This window comes from Miscanthus floridulus, chromosome 5, assembly GCF_019320115.1.
Source record: "Miscanthus floridulus cultivar M001 chromosome 5, ASM1932011v1, whole genome shotgun sequence".
NCBI classification, from domain to species: domain Eukaryota; kingdom Viridiplantae; phylum Streptophyta; class Magnoliopsida; order Poales; family Poaceae; genus Miscanthus; species Miscanthus floridulus.
The window spans coordinates 140,695,018-140,712,256 of record NC_089584.1 but is presented as its reverse complement, the minus strand read 5'-3'; the positions used below and the strand labels follow the sequence as shown (position 1 = coordinate 140,712,256).

At 51.0% G+C, this 17,239-nt stretch overlaps 1 protein-coding gene and 1 pseudogene across 1 annotated transcript; one reads left to right on the top strand and one right to left on the bottom strand.

Annotated features, from left to right (window-relative positions):
* Positions 1 to 510: 510 nt before the first annotated feature.
* LOC136450989 (BAG family molecular chaperone regulator 2-like) lies at positions 511 to 1,528 on the bottom strand (annotated as a pseudogene).
* A 3,395-nt stretch (positions 1,529 to 4,923) lies between these two features.
* LOC136450988 (probable UDP-N-acetylglucosamine--peptide N-acetylglucosaminyltransferase SPINDLY) lies at positions 4,924 to 17,097 on the top strand. Its single transcript, XM_066451701.1, has 12 exons — positions 4,924 to 5,243; positions 11,910 to 11,983; positions 12,064 to 12,128; positions 12,308 to 12,400; positions 12,474 to 12,575; positions 12,710 to 12,874; positions 12,967 to 13,055; positions 13,120 to 13,241; positions 13,695 to 13,876; positions 15,270 to 15,554; positions 15,677 to 15,824; positions 16,240 to 17,097. The coding sequence occupies exons 1-12, from the start codon at positions 5,071 to 5,073 to the stop codon at positions 16,578 to 16,580; spliced, it is 1,839 nt and encodes a 612-aa protein (XP_066307798.1). The 5' UTR covers positions 4,924 to 5,070; the 3' UTR covers positions 16,581 to 17,097.
* Positions 17,098 to 17,239: the final 142 nt, after the last annotated feature.

Below are 17,239 nucleotides of genomic sequence, written 5' to 3'. Positions count from 1 at the left end.
ATCACATAATTTTTGCTTTTGCAATGCTGATCCTCAAAGTGCATACTTTTCTCCATGCAAAAAAAAAGCCTTTGGCGCAGACATGTCCTTTTCTCCCCCGATAATAGTACCAACCATTTCTTTGATTCTGCGAGGATTTTGTAAGTAGTGGTTAATGGTGGGCAGGGGCAGCTTGTTTAAAGCAGGTTTCTGTCCAGCCTTTGCAGTTCAGCGCAAGCTGGCAGTTTTCTACTACATGTTTGGTAGCCGTAAACCTGCTGCCGCTTGGTTTGTCAATTGCAACATGAAACAGCATGTGTATGCAAAGTACAACGGAACTGAAAACCGAGCAACCGCAACAGATTGCTCTTGCATTTCTGGATCCAGTACATGCCAAAGCTGATAAGAGAAAATGGGGCTATGTGGTACTGGATTCTGGGCAAAAGACAAGAATTTTCAGAGCATCCATGAATTTCCGAACTGTATTGCTGTTCTCAAGAAAAGAGTATATACAGAGTTAAGAAACAAAGAATTACTGGCTCACACTGGCACTGGGATTACATTACCGGTTCACAGTAATTTACACCATGTATTTATCATCTTATATATGTCCTTCCTATGTTTGCAAATGTCTTGATTCGATTGATCGAATTCAAGCCCTGAAACTCAGCAGGCTCTGAAGTCTGAACACTGCAGTTAGAGTGTTAGACTGAACTGAAACCTTCGCTCTGTCGCTCACGCAGGCAAACTGGAAAAGAAGACGGAAAAAAAAAAGAAAAACCTGGCAAGAAATTCCTGGGGATTTCTCTCTCTACACTTGGATGAAGGAGTGGCAGGGCACGCCCATGAGCTGCGCCAAGGTGGTTGACCTGAGCTTCCTCTCCTTGACGGCCGGGTCCTCCAGGAGCAGCACCTTGTCCTTGTCCTGGACGCCCACCATGTGCAGGTGCTCGCAGTCGTCCCTCTCCTTGCCCCTGTACAGCAGCCTCTGCTCCCTGGGCCACAGCCCGGTCACCAGCGACAGCATCACCTTCAGGTCGCCTGCATTGGAATTGTTGGAGAAAACGCAGCTTAGCAAACAGCGCCATGCTTCCCGTTTAGTAGTTTGATCGCACGGGGCAGGGAGTAAGAACAATGGAGAGCAGACAGCACGGCAATGCGGTGCCGCGGAGGAGTAGAAGACGACGTACCGAAGGTCGCGGTGGCGTCGATGGAGACGTCGTGCCACTGCCATCCCAGTGGAGACTCTCACCAGGATGTACTCCATCGGCCGCCGCGTCCTCCTCGGGCGACCGCCGCTTCTGCACCAGCATCCCGCCGGGCCGCACCTCCCACTCGATCTTCTCGTGCTCGGCGACCATGGCGCAGATGTCCGCGCTGCCGACGCTGGTGGTGGTGCTCCTGGACCGGCTCCTGAACAGCCTCCTGGGGCTAGGAATCTTCACCATCTCCGGCTCCCCGATGCTCTCTACTACTAGGCTAGTAGCTGCTCTGCTCTCTGCTCCTGTCTCTGTCTCGGTCGATCACTGGCTCTGGATAGTTGCTGCCGCTGCCGGGTGCCGAGACTGGCAGCAGGGCCTGGGATTTTAAAGAGGGGGAGAAGCGGGCGATGTGAGGACAAAACGGGAGGAGGTTAAGTCGAGACAGAGGCGAGACGTCCACCGTGCGGAAATGATTGGCGATTAACCTGTGTTTGTTTAACACCCCCAGACCAAGACCCTCCTCCTTAATTAAAACGGATTAGGCGAGGTGGCTCTGATGGAGACGACACCTGTTGCTGAGGCGGCGGGCGAGAGCGCTGAAAAAGGCCCAAAGGCCGGTGGTTTCCTGAGACTTTTTGGCGCGGGCACACGCACGGTAGCGCGGCGGTTGGAAGCGGCAGCACATGGGGAGGTGGCAAACACGGTTTTGCCTGCATGAATGGCGGGGGCCGGCGGAATCAATCGCTCGCCCCCGGCAGTTGGCTGCTTACGGCTCACTGTTCGGTTGAACACTGCTGTAGCCATTCATCTAGCAGTAGTATCTCTTTCTAGCAGCAGTTGGAGTACTGTTCAGTCCAAATTGCCATGTTAATTTACTGTTTGGTAGGCCTGAAATAATGGCATGCGCTTTTTATTTAGTTTATTAATATAAAATGGGGATAAAACTGCCCACGCAGCTCTCAGAAACTAGAGACAGGAAAAAATGAGTGCTTATGCAATTGAAAATTATATAGGGACCCCCGGTAGTAGAAAAATATAGAAGAGTTCGGATCATCGGATGCACATAAGAAGTCTTAAATCCTAAGACACGGATCGAGCAGAGAAAGCACTAGGAAGACATGAGGTCACACCAAATGCTTATTTCCTAGTACAAAATTTCTTGAACATGGCTCGTTCCTTGATAAAATTTCATTGTAGAATTCAATCCCTCCATCCCAAATGACCTCGTAGAAAAATTTCTTACACAAATAGAATGTACAAAAAGCATTTACGTTCCATCCGTTCCAAACTGGAGCTTGTCATATGGATTATGATCAATCTCTACGGCGGAGCTGAGTCAGTGATCTCGACGACCGAAATACGCCTAGGATCATGCGTTCGTAGGTACGTACAACAGCGGCATGTGGGCATGCTGTAACGAAGGGGAGACCGTTCACGTCCGCGTGTCAGGTGCCCTTGTGTGTTGTAGAACGAAATGGAATGCATCTGGCTAATAGTACGACGACTAGATACAATTTGGATTTGGGCCACGTTCACAAGTCGTCGGCGCCCGGCGACGACCATGATTGCAGCGTCGGTCGGACAGCACATGCGCTGGGCCTCCGGTGCCGTATTTTTAAGCGAGCCGCTCGGCGCTCCTGGCACAGGCGAACAGTAGTAGCGTAATGCTGAGTCATTAGCAGATTCCGGCCGCTGAGGAGCCGCCACGTTGATCGACGGCGACGAACCGGAGCTGATTTTTTTAAGCCCCGGCTAGCGATGGATCAGATCAGATTCTCACGGTTCGGTCGGCTGCAGACTGCCGGTGCAACGAGATCGATTGGCCTGGCCCTGCCTTGCCCGTGCGTGCGTGCGTGCGCTCGCTCTCTCGGTGTTTCGACGGCTCGGTGCCGACGAGGCTTCACGGAAGGCGACGCTTGCTTTTGGACTCTTCGGGTAGGTTGGGGTAGTTCGAGGCGTCACAGTTGGCGACGAGTACTTTGCAGCGTCCCTCCGATGCATCGACCTGCCTCGTCTGCGCGTAAGGTCTCGCTGTCCAAGGGCTCACGTTGAGGCGAAGGCCTGTTTGGTTGCGCCTCCTGAGCTTTAGTCGTTATTTTATCAGATGTTTAATATATGTATGAAGTATTAAATATAGACTATTTACGAAACTAAATGCACAGATTGAGACTGTTTTGTAAGACGATTTTTAAGCCAAATTAGTCTATAATTTAACAATATGATGCTACAGTAAATATGTGCTAATGACGAATTAATTAGGCTTAATAAATTCATACTGACAGATTCTGTAATTTATTTTTTTATTAGTACCCGAATATCCTATACGATACCCCTATATAACACCTCCTATGCTTTAGCCCCTCAATCAAATACCCTAAGGACAACCTGAAAAGTGCGTATTCCACTCGGCTTGCTGTTCGTTTCCTGGTCTCTGTAGGCTAATGTACCGCGCGTTCGGCTGGCTGGCCAGCGCACTTACAAAATCACTGTTCACATGAGCAGTGATTTCAGACAGAACAATATTTTTTCTCATAACAATCAGCCGGAACAGTATTTTGGTTTATTTTTCAGTCCTGCTGAACAGCCTAGTAAGCTGTATATGCCTCAGCCGGTGAAGGAACCTCAAGGAAGAACAGTCTTGGAATAAGAATGATCAAATGTTCTCCCGAGTTGATGAATACTGAATGAATAGATTAAGGTGCTAACAGTGCGTTGCATATTCGATACCGTCAACATACACGCGGGTGCTACTACCAGCTTGTCTTCACAAGGACAAAAAAGGACTATACACGCATGCACCAGCTGGGGATGCATATACGTTACACCTAATACAACTGCTAGTGAGCAATTAGAGAGAATCAAAGCACAACTGGGCGTACTGCTCAGTCACAAGTTGCATTGCAACAAAACATTGCATGCCACTGACAAACTGCACAGGCCCAAGTTACAAACACAGTTACGCTTCGCATCGCTGCCATGTGGGCCTAATCTTGTGAAACAGTTATCCATCATTAGGGCCTCAGATGTCAAGCTAAAGCCTGCATACTAGTACATCACCCATGGGCCTAACCCAATCCGGCCCAACTGAAACGAGCACACTAACCGCTCCTGGAGTGTGTGATCGGGGCCCGGTGTGATCTGGCCTTAGGGTGTTTGGCAGCTACTAAAATTTAGATATGCGTTGAGAGAATGTTGCATAGGGTGTTTGGATCCTAGGCCCTGTTTAGTTTCAAGCTAAAAACCAAAAATTTTTAAGATTCCTCGTCACATTAAATCTTGCGGCACATGCATGGAGTACTAAATGTAGACGAAAAAAAACTAATTACACAGTTAGTCGAGAAATTGTGAGACGAATCTTTTAAGCCTAAATAGTCCATAATTGGACAATTTTTGCCAAATAAAAACGAAAGTGCTACAGTAGCCAAAAGCCAAAAATTTCCGGAACTAAACGGGGCCCTAATAAAAAAAATAAATTACATAATCTGTACTTCTTTTTTAAACCTAATTAATCCGTCGTCAGCACATATTTACTGTAGTAAAGCATTGTCAAATCATAGATTAATTAGACTCAAAAAAATTTATCTCGTAAATTAGTTAAAAACTATATAATTAATTTTATAATTAGTTTATATTTACCAAATATGCGATAGGACAGCGAGCGACCAGAGGGGCAACCGAACACACACACACACAACCCCGCCCCCCCCCCCCCCCCCCCCCCCCCTACTCGCAGAGTCGCAGTCGCAGAGCTCTCGTGCTCCTTGCTCCCCCGTCCATGCTTTCGCAGTAGTCAAGGGCTAGTCTAGTCCAGTACCCTCAAGGCCTCAAGTCCTGAACCCGCATCCGGAGCTCACAGAGTCCCCCCCGCCACCGGAGCTCGGCGGAGACGATGCCGGAGACACACCAGCCGCCGCCGAGGCCGGTGATGCTCGCTGACCTTAACTTTGAACCGGTGGAGAGCGATGGCGAGGACCGCCCACCGACCCCCACACCCAACCCAGCCGCCGCCGCCGCCGTGGCCGTTGCCGCGGCTCCGGCGGTCGCCACCGACTCCTTCACGAGGTAAGTTTACCAAGAATACTCCTCGATCTGAACATGAGGGATTAGGGCCAGTTGAGTGCGGGTCCGGCACTGCGGTTGTTAGGAATTAGGGCGTTAGTACCCATGGCTCATGCTCGTGGGAGCCGGAACCCTAGGACTTGATGGAGTTATTCCTTTTTTTCACAGGGGAAAGTTCATGTAGCAACTCAAATTTTGTGAGAATTGTTACGAATTCAACAAATATGCTATCCACATGGTTCTGAAAATTCCATGCATGTATTCCATATAATAATTGCTGTTCCTTGAATATAGTTGTCTTATAAATTGTAATCATCATTTATTTGAACAGGAGGTAACATATAGTGCTCAATTTTTGATAAAAAAGGGCTACCGGAACTGTTATGACCGGCTTAGCCTATAGCCGGAGGAGGCCCATTAGTGGCTGATAGCAGCCGCAGGGGTTAGGGGCCTAGGCCCATAGTATTATTTCAGTTATTTCCATTAGCTATAAATATCAATTGTAAGACACTTGGATAATTAAGCAAGAGCAATCAATCTGCTCGGCTTCCCTTAGGGAGCCGGGAGACTTCATAACAGCCCTAGCCTCCTCCTCCTTCCTCTAGATCGTGAACACGGCGCCCCAGCGCCGTTCCCGTTCCCGTCCTCCGATCAACCATCCCTACAACCTCCGAACCATAGCCGGTAGGATCCGCAGTCCTACCAATTTGGTATCAGAGATCACAGGTGCGATGTCGGGACCCCCACCAGCCTCCACCATGCCGCCGCCGCTGCCCCCATCCACAGGGACAGGGGCACCCCCGCAGCCGCCACTTCCCGCGACGCAGCTCCTTCCCTCCACCACGCAGCTGCTGCCCTCGACGACGTCCGCGATCGTGGTCACCTCGGGGGCGGTCGCCCCATCTGCGACACCGCAGGGGCCCGTCATGACGCCCGCAGAACTGACGGCGGCCGTTCTCGAGATCGGCCAGGCCATTGCGGGCATCCGCTCGTTCCTCGCGGGGCCGTACGCGACCCAGCCGCAGCCTCAGCCCTACTACTACCAACCGTACCAGCAGGTACAGCCGGTATTGCCGGCGCCACAACCAACGTACCAGCAGGCCCTGCCGGCGCCGCCTCCGCCACCGCAGCCGGCGGCCGCTACAGCTGTCGTCTCCTACCAGTACGGCATGCCCTACGACGGGTCGGTTTCCTCGACACACCAGGCCGTGCATCCGCCCCCGTCCACTGGAGTACCGATCACGCAGATCGCGTTTCCCTGGTCGCCGTCGCAGCTGCCGAGTTGGATCACGGGCCTGTCAGAGGCGTCGGTGTCACCCGTCTACACTACAGCGCGTTCCCAGCCCTCCGTGCCACCCCTGCTCTACACGGGCTTGGGCGTCACGCATGGGGGCGTTCCGGCGTCCGGCGTCCTGTACGGGGGCGCCGACGGCACTCTATTCCATGGGGGTACCCTGCAGTCGTCGGTGACGTCGGCCACGGTGCCAGCAGCTCCTGCAGGGGGATCCTCTGATGACGGACCTCCGCCAGCGCCGCCCAAGTTCTATAAGCTGGAATTCCACACGTACGACGGTTCTGTGGATCCCCTGAATTGGCTCAACCAGTGTGAGCAATTCTTCAGGGGCCAGCGTACGCTAGCATCTAACCGTACCTGGCTCGCCTCCTATCACCTGAAGGGCGAGGCGCAGACCTGGTACCACGCCCTGGAGCAAGATGAAGGGATGCCGCCGTGGGAGCGTTTTCGGGACCTCTGTCGCATGCGCTTCGGGCCACCACTACGGGGTAGCCGCTTGGCTGAGCTAGGCCGGCTGCCCTTCACTTCGACGGTGCAGGACTTCGCCGCGCGCTTCTAGGCCTTGGCATGCCACGCCCCGGGAGTCTCTACACTACAGCGTGCCGAGCTCTTCGTGGGCGGCCTTCCGGAGCATATCCGGGCCGACGTGGAGATGCGAGAGCCCCAAGACCTCCAAACGGCCATGCACTATGCGCGGGCGTTCGAGCGACGGGCAGCAGCCATGCAGGCGCTGCCCCCTGCGCGCGGTGCACGGCCGCCCCCGCGACTAGTACCACCTGGCCGCGCCGCCGCAGGTCTTCCAACGCCGGGAGGCCAAGGGGCCGCTGCGGCCAACGCGCCGCCCGAGGGTCGCGTGTTCCGCCGCCTGACACCAGCAGAGCAGGCGGAGCGCCGACGCCGGGGGCTCTGCTTCAACTGTGACGAGACCTACGCCCCCGGTCACGTATGCCACCGCCTCCTCTACATCGCCACCGACGACTGCATCGTGGACGAGGCGGCGTCGGTCGAGGACGGTGCCGCGGTTGCTGCGGTACAGGCGGAGGAGCCGGCCGCCCAGGAGCAGCCAGATGCTAACGCCTTCGTCGTCTCCTTGCATGCCTTGGCAGGTATCACAACGGAGAACACGATGTTACTGCCGGTGGAGGTGAACGGGCAGCGCCTGGTGGCCCTTCTCGACACTGGATCTACCCATAACTTCCTCCGCGGCGATGCTATGCGCCGCTTGGGTCTCTCTCCTATGGGGGGCGACTAGTTGCGGGTTACGGTGGCCAACGGCGACCGCCTACGATGCGAAGGGATCGCCCGCGAGGTCCCCATTCGCATTGCGGGCGAGGACTTCCTCATCACCTGCGTCGGCCTCGACCTTGGCGGTTTCGACCTCATCCTCGGCTACGACTACCTGAAGACGCTCGGTCCTATCTTGTGGGACTTGGCGGCCAAGACGATGTCGTTCTCCCGCCACGACCGCCGTATCCTCTGGACGGGCATGGGCGGGACTGATGGGACTGTCCAGGCAGCGGTTGTCTCCAATGACAATCAACAGCCGCTGTTGGACCGCCTCCTACAGCAGCACAGCGCCCTCTTCGACGAGCCGTGCGGTCTTCCACCGGCCCGGCCGTACGACCACCGCATTCACCTGCTACCCGACACGGCGCCGGTGGCCGTCCGACCGTACCGCTACCCCCAGCTCCAGAAGGACGAGCTGGAACGTCAGTGCGAGGCCATGCTCGCCCAAGGCATCATCTGTCCGAGCACTTCGCCGTTTTCGGCCCCAGTGCTCCTCGTCCGCAAGGCGGACAAGTCCTGGCGCTTCTGCATCGACTACCGCGCCCTCAACGCCAAGACCTCGAAGGACAAGTTCCCCATCTCGGTGGTGGATGAGTTGCTGGACGAGCTACACGGGGCTCGCTTCTTCACCAAGCTCGATCTACGCTCGGGCTACCACCAGGTGCGAATGCACGCCGACGACATCGCCAAGACGGCGTTCCGCACCCACCACGGCCACTACGAGTTCTTGGTGATGCCGTTCGGCCTCTCCAACGCACCGGCCACGTTCCAGGCGCTGATGAACGACGTCCTTCGACCGTATCTGCGACGGTTTGTGCTGGTCTTTTTTGACGACATCCTGATCTACAGTTCGTCCTGGGCAGAACACCTTCAGCACATCGCCATCGTCCTCAGCGAGCTTCGGGCGCATCATCTCCACCTTAAGCGCTCCAAGTGCTCGTTCGGGGCAACGTCTGTGGCTTACTTGGGCCACGTGATTTCCAAGGACGGCGTCGCCATGGACGCCGACAAGGTGGCGGCCGTCGAAGCCTGGCCGGCGCCGCGCTCCGTCAGGGGCCTTCGGGGCTTTCTGGGCCTGGCGGGCTATTACCGAAAATTCATTAGGGAATTTGGCCTCATCGCCGCGCCCCTAACGCGTCTCTTGCGGCGAGACGCGTTCACCTGGGACGCCGAGGCCGACGAGGCCTTCGAGGCCCTCAAGCACGCCCTCACCACGGGGCCCGTCCTCCAGATGCCCGATTTCGACAAATTTTTCATGGTGGACTGCGACGCATCAGGCGTGGGTTTCGGCGCCGTCCTGCACCAGGCCACCGGCCCCCTCGCTTTCTTCAGCCGGCCGTTCGCCGCACGACATCTCAAGCTGGCGGCCTATGAGCGGGAGCTAATCGGTCTTGTGCAGGCGGTGCGCCACTGGCGTCCATATTTATGGGGGCGTCATTTTGTTATTCGCACTGACCATTACAGTTTGAAGTATCTTTTGGATCAGCGTCTCTCCACCGTTCCCCAGCACCAGTGGATCAGCAAGTTGTTCGGCTTCGACTTCACCGTCGAATACAGGCCGGGTCGCCTCAACACCGTCGCCGACGCTCTCTCTCGCCGCGACGCTGATCCAGACAGCGAGGCTGGCGCAGCCTTTTGTGCCTGCTCGGGACCCTCGTTTGCCTTCGTCGACGACATCCGCCGCGCCACCGTCACAGCAGCGGACGCGCAGCAGTTTCGCGCGCGACTGGAGGCCGGCGATCTGCCAGGTCCCTGGCGCATGGAGGAGGGCCTGCTGCTCCATGGCAGCCGGCTGTACGTCCCCGACCACGACGACCTGCGTCACCAGGCGCTCTCCCTGGCTCACTCGACGGGCCACGAGGGTGTCCAGAAGACCCTCCATTGTCTACGCGCCGACTTCTACATTCCAGGAGACCGCGCGCTTGTCCATGACTGGGTGCGCAATTGTACGACGTGCCAGCGCAACAAGACGGAGACATTGCAGCCGGCGGGTCTGCTGCAGCCGCTGGAGGTGCCGTCCCAGGTGTGGGCGGATATCTCCATGGATTTCATCGAGGGCCTCCCAAAGGTGGGCGGCAAGTCGGTCATTCTCACGGTGGTCGACCGCTTCTCCAAGTATGCGCATTTTATAGCGCTCGGCCACCCCTACACCGCCGCCTCCGTCGCACGGGCCTTCTTCGACAACATCGTTCGGTTGCACGGGTTTCCGGCGTCCATCGTCAGTGACCGGGACCCCGTGTTTACTGGAAACGTGTGGCGCGACTTGTTCCGGATGGCGGGCGTCAAGCTGCGCATGAGTATGGCTTTTCACCCGCAGACTGATGGCCAATCCGAGGTGGTGAACAAGGTCATCGCCATGTACCTGCGGTGCGTCACAGGGGATCGGCCTCGGGCGTGGGTCGATTGGCTCGCTTGGGCGGAATACTGTTACAACACTGCGTTCCATACCGCCCTGCGTGCCACCCCGTTCGAGGTCGTCTACTCACCCTGGGCATTCGGTCAGACCGAACCGATCGGTTCGGTTCCTCGGTCATCCGGTCAGTTCGGTCATCAGAAACCTGGGACCGATCGGTCTTTGCAAAAAACGAAGACCGAGGAAGTTCGGTCTCGGTTAGTTCGGTTCGGTCTCGGTCACGACCGAAGTAACCGGACCTGAGTAGCAGCCACAAACAATAGCAGAATCTATAGCAATTTTCAACAGCATGCTTGCTATTTGAAGGCAAAAAAATAACAACACAATATATAAAACAAACCACACATTATTATGACAAGTTCTAGCACACAACTTTCTCAGTTCTCACAAATCACAATCACAAATTACGAACGAAGTCTACAGAACTACGGTCAGTTCGGTCACTTCGGTTAACCGACACATATGACCGAACTTCTATCGGTTACTTCGGTTAGTTGGGAGCCAGGACTGAACTCATGACCGAACTTTTCGGTCTCGGTCTCGGTCTTTTCGGTTCGGTCTTCGGTCTTCGGTTAATTATGCCCAGAGTGATCGTCTACGGCCGTCTTCCGCCGCCAATCCCGCCATACAAGCCCGGGACGGCCCGAACGGTTGCGGCTGACACTCTTCTACGCAGCCGTGATGAGATTCTCGCCGAGGTTCGTCAGCGTCTACTTCAAGCCCAGCAGCTGTCCAAGAAATACTACGACGCCGGCCACCGTGACGTGGAGTTCGCGGTGGGCGACTGGGTGTGGCTGCGTCTGTTGCACAGGACTGCTCAGTCTCTTGATCCACGGGCGAAGCACAAGTTGGGACCGCGCTATGCAGGGCCGTTCCAGGTGCAAGAGCGCATCGGCCGTGTCGCCTATCGTCTACAGCTTCCAGAGGGCGCCCGCATCCACGACGTCTTTCATGTGGGGTTGCTCAAGCGTCACCGCGGCGATATTCCAACGACATCAGCATCCCTCCCTCCAGTCCTCGCTGGGCGTCTGCTCCCAGCGCCGGCGCGTGCCCTCCGGGCTGAACAGCGCCGGGGCAGCTGGCGCGTCCTCATTGAGTGGCGTGGGTTGCCCGCAGACGACGCAACTTGGGAGCCTCTCCAGGAATTCCGTGAGCAGTTTCCAGACTTCCAGCTCGAGGACGAGCTGTTTCAGCAGGCGGGGAGAGATGTTATGACCGGCTTAGCCTATAGCCGGAGGAGGCCCATTAGTGGCTGATAGCAGCCGCAGGGGTTAGGGGCCTAAAGGCCCATAGTATTATTTCAGTTATTTCCATTAGCTATAAATATCAATTGTAAGACACTTGGATAATTAAGCAAGAGCAATCAATCTGCTCGGCTTCCCTTAGGGAGCCGGGAGACTTCATAACAGCCCTAGCCTCCTCCTCCTTCCTCTAGATCGTGAACACAGCGCCCCAGCGCCGTTCCCGTTCCCGTCCTCCGATCAACCATCCCTACAACCTCCGAACCATAGCCGGTAGGATCCGCAGTCCTACCAGGAACAGTATCCAAATCCTTACAAATTACAAACTAATTGTTGAGTCATAGCCAGAGATGGCATCTTGGTCACAAGTTTTCTGTTGAGTCCTTAGAAAACGAAAATTGGTGGATAGTTTGACAAGAAAAAAGTACTTGCAGGAGTGGCAATGAGGAGGGTGGTTTGATGAAAAATGTGATCGCTACAAAGGACACCGATGCTGTTGAATGTGAAGGTAGCATGATAGTCAACGTGCAATACAGTGGTAGGAAAAATTCTGTCGTGAATTGATTACTTACAATTCTTTATGAACAGATGCTGATCAACATTGTCAAGGGGCTTCTGCTCCACGTGAGGAAAAAGTTAGCAACCTGAAAGCTGTGAGTTCTTGGTTTTGATGCCATTTGAAATAATTAATCTTGCATGCAATAGATAAGTGGCACTGTATTATAATATATTTAATGTCGTGTGAACGCTGATGTTGTTTTACCTTTGTTCTAATTTGTGGCACTGGTATGGCTAATAGAAATGGTTGAGGGCCTAACCTTCCTTCTTGCAGGCTTTGGTTCATGTGGCCCGAAAAATGCCTAAGAATGCTCATGCACATTTTATGTTGGGTTTGATGTATCAAAGGCTTGGTCAGGCACAGAAGGTAAATCTTCTCTTGAAAAATTGAAGTTGCTTAGCGTTTGCGTAAAGCTCAAGCAGCTGCAGAAACCTTTCAGGCAATAGCATCATATGAAAAGTCAACAGAAATACTGCTACAAGATGAGGAAGAAGTGCGGAGGCCTGATTTACTCTCATCAGTGAGGATACACCATGCACAGGTTCATCAGCTTGATCAACAAAAAGTTACCTTGTTTCTAGTTTTATTATCTTTCATGCGGTCATCAGCCTCCTCTTTTTGGGTGCCTATTAAATAAAGTGGCTCTACCCCCTACTCAATTTGTTCCTCATGCAGTGCATTTTGCAAGCAAGTATGGGGGATAGTTTTGATGAAGAGCTTGAAACTGGTGAGGTAGATGACATTCTTGCCAAATTGAAGAGTTCAGTTGAGTCAGATCACAGGCAAGCAGCTGTTTGGAATATCCTAGGTTTAGTTCTTCTTCGGGGTGGTCAAATACAGGTATGATATGCTGAATCTGTTACATTTCTCTCTATTGATCATGCAGCCGTGTCTGCAAAGAACTACTTGCTGATTTTTTGCACCCTATCCAGAGTGCTATCTCAGTTCTATCTTCTCTCACGGCTGTTGCTCCAGACTACTTGGACTCCCTTGCGAATCTTGGTGTCGCATACATTCAAAGGTTCGAAATACTATTTTCAGTTGTCATTGTCTTCCTTCAGACTTTAATATTTATCAACTTTCAGTGGGGATCTAGAGCTGTCTGCAAAGTGCTTTCAAGAACTTCTTCTAAAAGATCAAAACCACCCGGCTGCTCTGGTGAACTATGCAGTTCTTCTTCTCTGTAGATATGGATCTTTGTCTGCAGGTACATGAACACTTGTTTGCCATAATCTTCTAGTACTTGCCATTTTCCTGTCATATCATAAAGGGATGTTTATCCCTATGCTGTTTTGCTCTAGCCAAAACAGTGACACTAGACAATTAGATAACACATACCTTATTGTTGGACACGTTATATCAATTGATTTGTTTGTTCTTTAATCTTTATATCCACTAAAAATAAGTCCAGAAAGCGTTTTCCCTCCAAAAATGTGACCAACCTAGGAGAAACTAGGCATTTTTTTTCATTAAGAGGAAAATAGGCACCCAAATTCAAGCTGAGAAGACTTGAACCTGGGTGGTTGGGTGCATGAGCACACCTCCCACCTAACCAGTAGAGCTAGGCTCACTTCCTCCAAAAATTAAATTTAAAAATCACAGGGGTTTTATGAGTAGTAATTGCTTTTGGCTCCTGCCTCGTGCTTTGTTACAAATTCAGGGGCAGGGGGCAATGTCAGCACAGGCCCTTACCTGCATCAGAAAGAAGCCTTAGTTGTTGCAAAAGAGTGCTTACTTGCAGCAGTGAAGGCTGATCCTAGAGCTGCATCAGTTTGGGTTAATCTTGCAAATGCATATTACATGGATGGTGAGCATAGGAACTCAAAGAGGTGCTTGGAGCAGGTAACAACTTTTGTTATTTCAGTTTCCCTTTTATTGACATGTATTACTCAGATTAGCTGTCACAAACATTGGTAATGTTGATTTGCTTTGTCGTCTGCTGGAGAAATATCTCTGATGAGAACACAATAAGTTGTTTTATGCTGACTTGTAATGGGTAGATGTAGATTCGCTATTTGCTGTGTGCTGCTTTTTAATTCTGCAGGGAGAACCTCCCTTTAATTCATAGTTGTAGCATCTTGTACCCTAAGGCTGGCCTTTCGAGATTTGGTATTAACAAAAAAAAAACATTTGTTCAAAAGCTGACCAGTGACCCGTTTGTGGTCAGCTCAGCGCTCCACTAGGGACTGGTGCTTAAAAAAAAACTCGACCTGCAGGGGGTAAGACCTCCCCCCGGGCATTGCTGTGATAGAGAAGACCTTCTCACACAGGCTCGAGAAAAACCCCCGAACCCCTGCCCCACCCTGACACAGGCACCATTGCCTTGTGAGAACTGGGCCAGGCCTTTTTGACCTGTGCATTGGCCGTGGGACAGACGAGGGGATTTTTTTTAACCCTCAGCCTGAAATTCGCTCCCACGGGAGTCGAACCCAGAACCTGAGGGGTGCTACTCGAGCGCTCTAACCGTCTCAGCTTAGATCAAAGCTTTTTAGACACAAGGAACTAACTTTCCAGAACTGTTTGGATGGTTTAAAATAAATATTCCAATGACATAGTCACGAGAGTTCTGTTAGTACCTAACCTGGTAGACCTCTCTTTCGCAAGTCCACAAATTGGGTCTTTTGGAAATTAATCACATTTATGTTAACAGCTAGCTACCACACAAACTCTGTACAGCAAAAGTTATTGTTTAGTATAGTGATTAAATTTACTCAAAACCTTTTTGGCAACTTGGCCATAGGAACTGTGGCCTATCAGGGGAGCTGGTTCTTATTTGCTACCAAAGGAAGGTTTGATGGTCTAGGTTTAAAAGGGCAGGACCCTAGTGCTGGAGGCTCCCACATGAGTGGGGTCTGGGGAAGGGAAAAACCGAGGCAAGCCTCCCCCCCGCAAAATCTGCGGAGAGGCTGCTTCAAACCCGCGACCTGGTGTATTTTCTACATTTGGTACTTGTCCTGCTCGACTGTTTATTTTAAACCAGTCTGGGTGTCTTACACCACAACTATATGCTCTAAATTAAAGCGAAAATTATGGCCAGTCAACTTGAAAATTGCTTGTCTAGCACTCAATTTTATTCCAGACTCACCAGTCACTACTGTCCATTACTAACTATATAGTACCGTTCATTACTTTCCTTCTGCTCTGGTAAATATGCCAGAAAACTCTGTACTCGCTGTGGGAAAAGTAAGCATGTGACAAACTTTTCTTATATTCTTTTGTACGGTATGCTTTGCAGGCAGCAAAATTGGAACCCAATCATATGCCTGCTCGGTATGCTATTGCAGCTCACCGTATCAGAGACGCTGTAAGGTCACAATGTTCTGATGATCAACTTCTTTGGGCTGCAAATGAAATGGCAACAGTTCTAAAAGAAGGAGATCCTTCTGCAGTTGATGCCCCAATTGCATGGGCTGGGTTGGCAATGGCTCATAGGGCACAACATGAAATTGCAGCCACCTACGATACCGAAAACATCAATCTTAATGATGCAGAAGAGCGAGCTCAATATACACTAAAACAGGTGATGCTTTGCAAACTATTAGCAGAACTGAATTCATTCTCATCAATCTGATTGGCAAGTGCAAAACATGGACATGGGAAAGTAACGAAATAAACATTATTATTTTTGAAATTCTATTACAGGCAATCCAAGAGGACCCAGATGATGCTGTTCAATGGCATCAACTTGGCCTGTACAATATTTGCATGACCCGGTTCAGCAGGTCTGTAAATTTTCTTAAAGCAGCTTTAGCTCGTTCCCCAGATTGCAGTTATGCTTGGTCGAATCTTGGTAAGTTTTGGGCTCACTTGAGTCCTTTTTTCTTGATTCAAAATTTAGTAGAACTGAACAACATTAAACTTATCTGAGCCTTTTCTTGCACGAAGATTATTTACTATTAATCGCAAGTTCTAAACTATTCTATAAATATGTTTTGTTTTTGCTAGGAGACTGATGTTTTATGTTTGGCCAATGGGAAATGTTTAAAAATGATTTGTTTAATATATCTATCTTGTTCAAGCCCCAACAATTTCCTAATTTACCTATTCATCTAATTAGTCGTAGAAGTTCCCCATGCCTTTCATCTCAATAATGGAACTTCTATCCTTTATTTGGTGGAATAGTCTGTTTTTGTGCAATTTAACAAATGAAGTAATGAGTATGCACAGTATAATCACTGTCTGAGAATAATTTCCTGTTTCTGCAGGTATCGCGTTGCAACTATCAGATGATCCATCCTCTGAAACTGTATATAAGCGGGCACTGGTAAAATCATCAACTCAGCAGCTGCACGCAATCTTCTCGAATCTTGGAATTCTTTATCGGCAGCATAGGAACTATGAATTTGCAAGGAAGATGTTATTAAGGTCGTTGGATTTGTGTCCTGGATATGCACCAGCCAGCAATAACCTGGGTCTTGTATTTGTCGCTGAGGGCCGTTGGGAGGATGCTAGAAGCTGTTTTGAGAAAGCTCTGCAATCTGATCCCCTACTTGATGCGGCCAAATCGAACTTGTCAAAAGTCCTTGCATTGTCTAAGAAACAGTAGAACAAGACTACAAGAGAAGACCTAACTCCTAAGGAAATTTCCACTGGAGCCTCAGAGTTCAGACACGGAAGCGTGGTCACCAAATCTCTGTTCTGAAGTGTCTCAAGGGGCAATTCAAATTTGATGCTTGGTGCTTCTGTAATGCACTACTGCTCAAAGGTATAGGAAGTTTCAGAAGTGCAGCTTCTAAGACGGCAGTTGGTTTTGGCCGAGGGGCTGCCCCTGATTTTGAAGCTGCACAGGCTCCGAAGTAGCTGTGACGTGTTCTTAAAGAGTCAGCATCGGGGCAGGAAGGGCCCAGATTTTGAAGTTCATGTGTAGTTAAATTTCGATGTGAGCCTGTAACAACCCTGTATGTGACCGGCTTCCCTTAGCTGATGTATATAAATAAATATACTCCAACTTGAAGTATACTCCAAGTTGAGCATGTGCATGTTATAGGTTCAGTGTTCCGTAAAAAAAAACAGTGTTTCAGAGAGCAACTTATGGTTCTGTGCATGAAAAGACGTTAACTCCATCTAAACCTCAAATTTGGCAGCAATTCCACTTTGGAATTAAAAGGGCGTCCTACGAGTGTATAAAAATGGAGACGTTAACTGATTAACAATTTATAATTTATTTTAAGAGATGACTTGGAAGTATAGCAACACCCATTAGAG

Coding starts and splice junctions, on each gene's coding strand:
- LOC136450988 (XM_066451701.1), top strand. CDS start 5,071: ATGCCGGAGACACACCAGCCGCCGCCGAGGCCGGTGATGCTCGCTGAC. Junction 13,056..13,119: donor GGTGTCGCATACATTCAAAG/GTTCGAAATACT, acceptor ATCAACTTTCAG/TGGGGATCTAGAGCTGTCTG. Junction 13,242..13,694: donor ATATGGATCTTTGTCTGCAG/GTACATGAACAC, acceptor TTACAAATTCAG/GGGCAGGGGGCAATGTCAGC.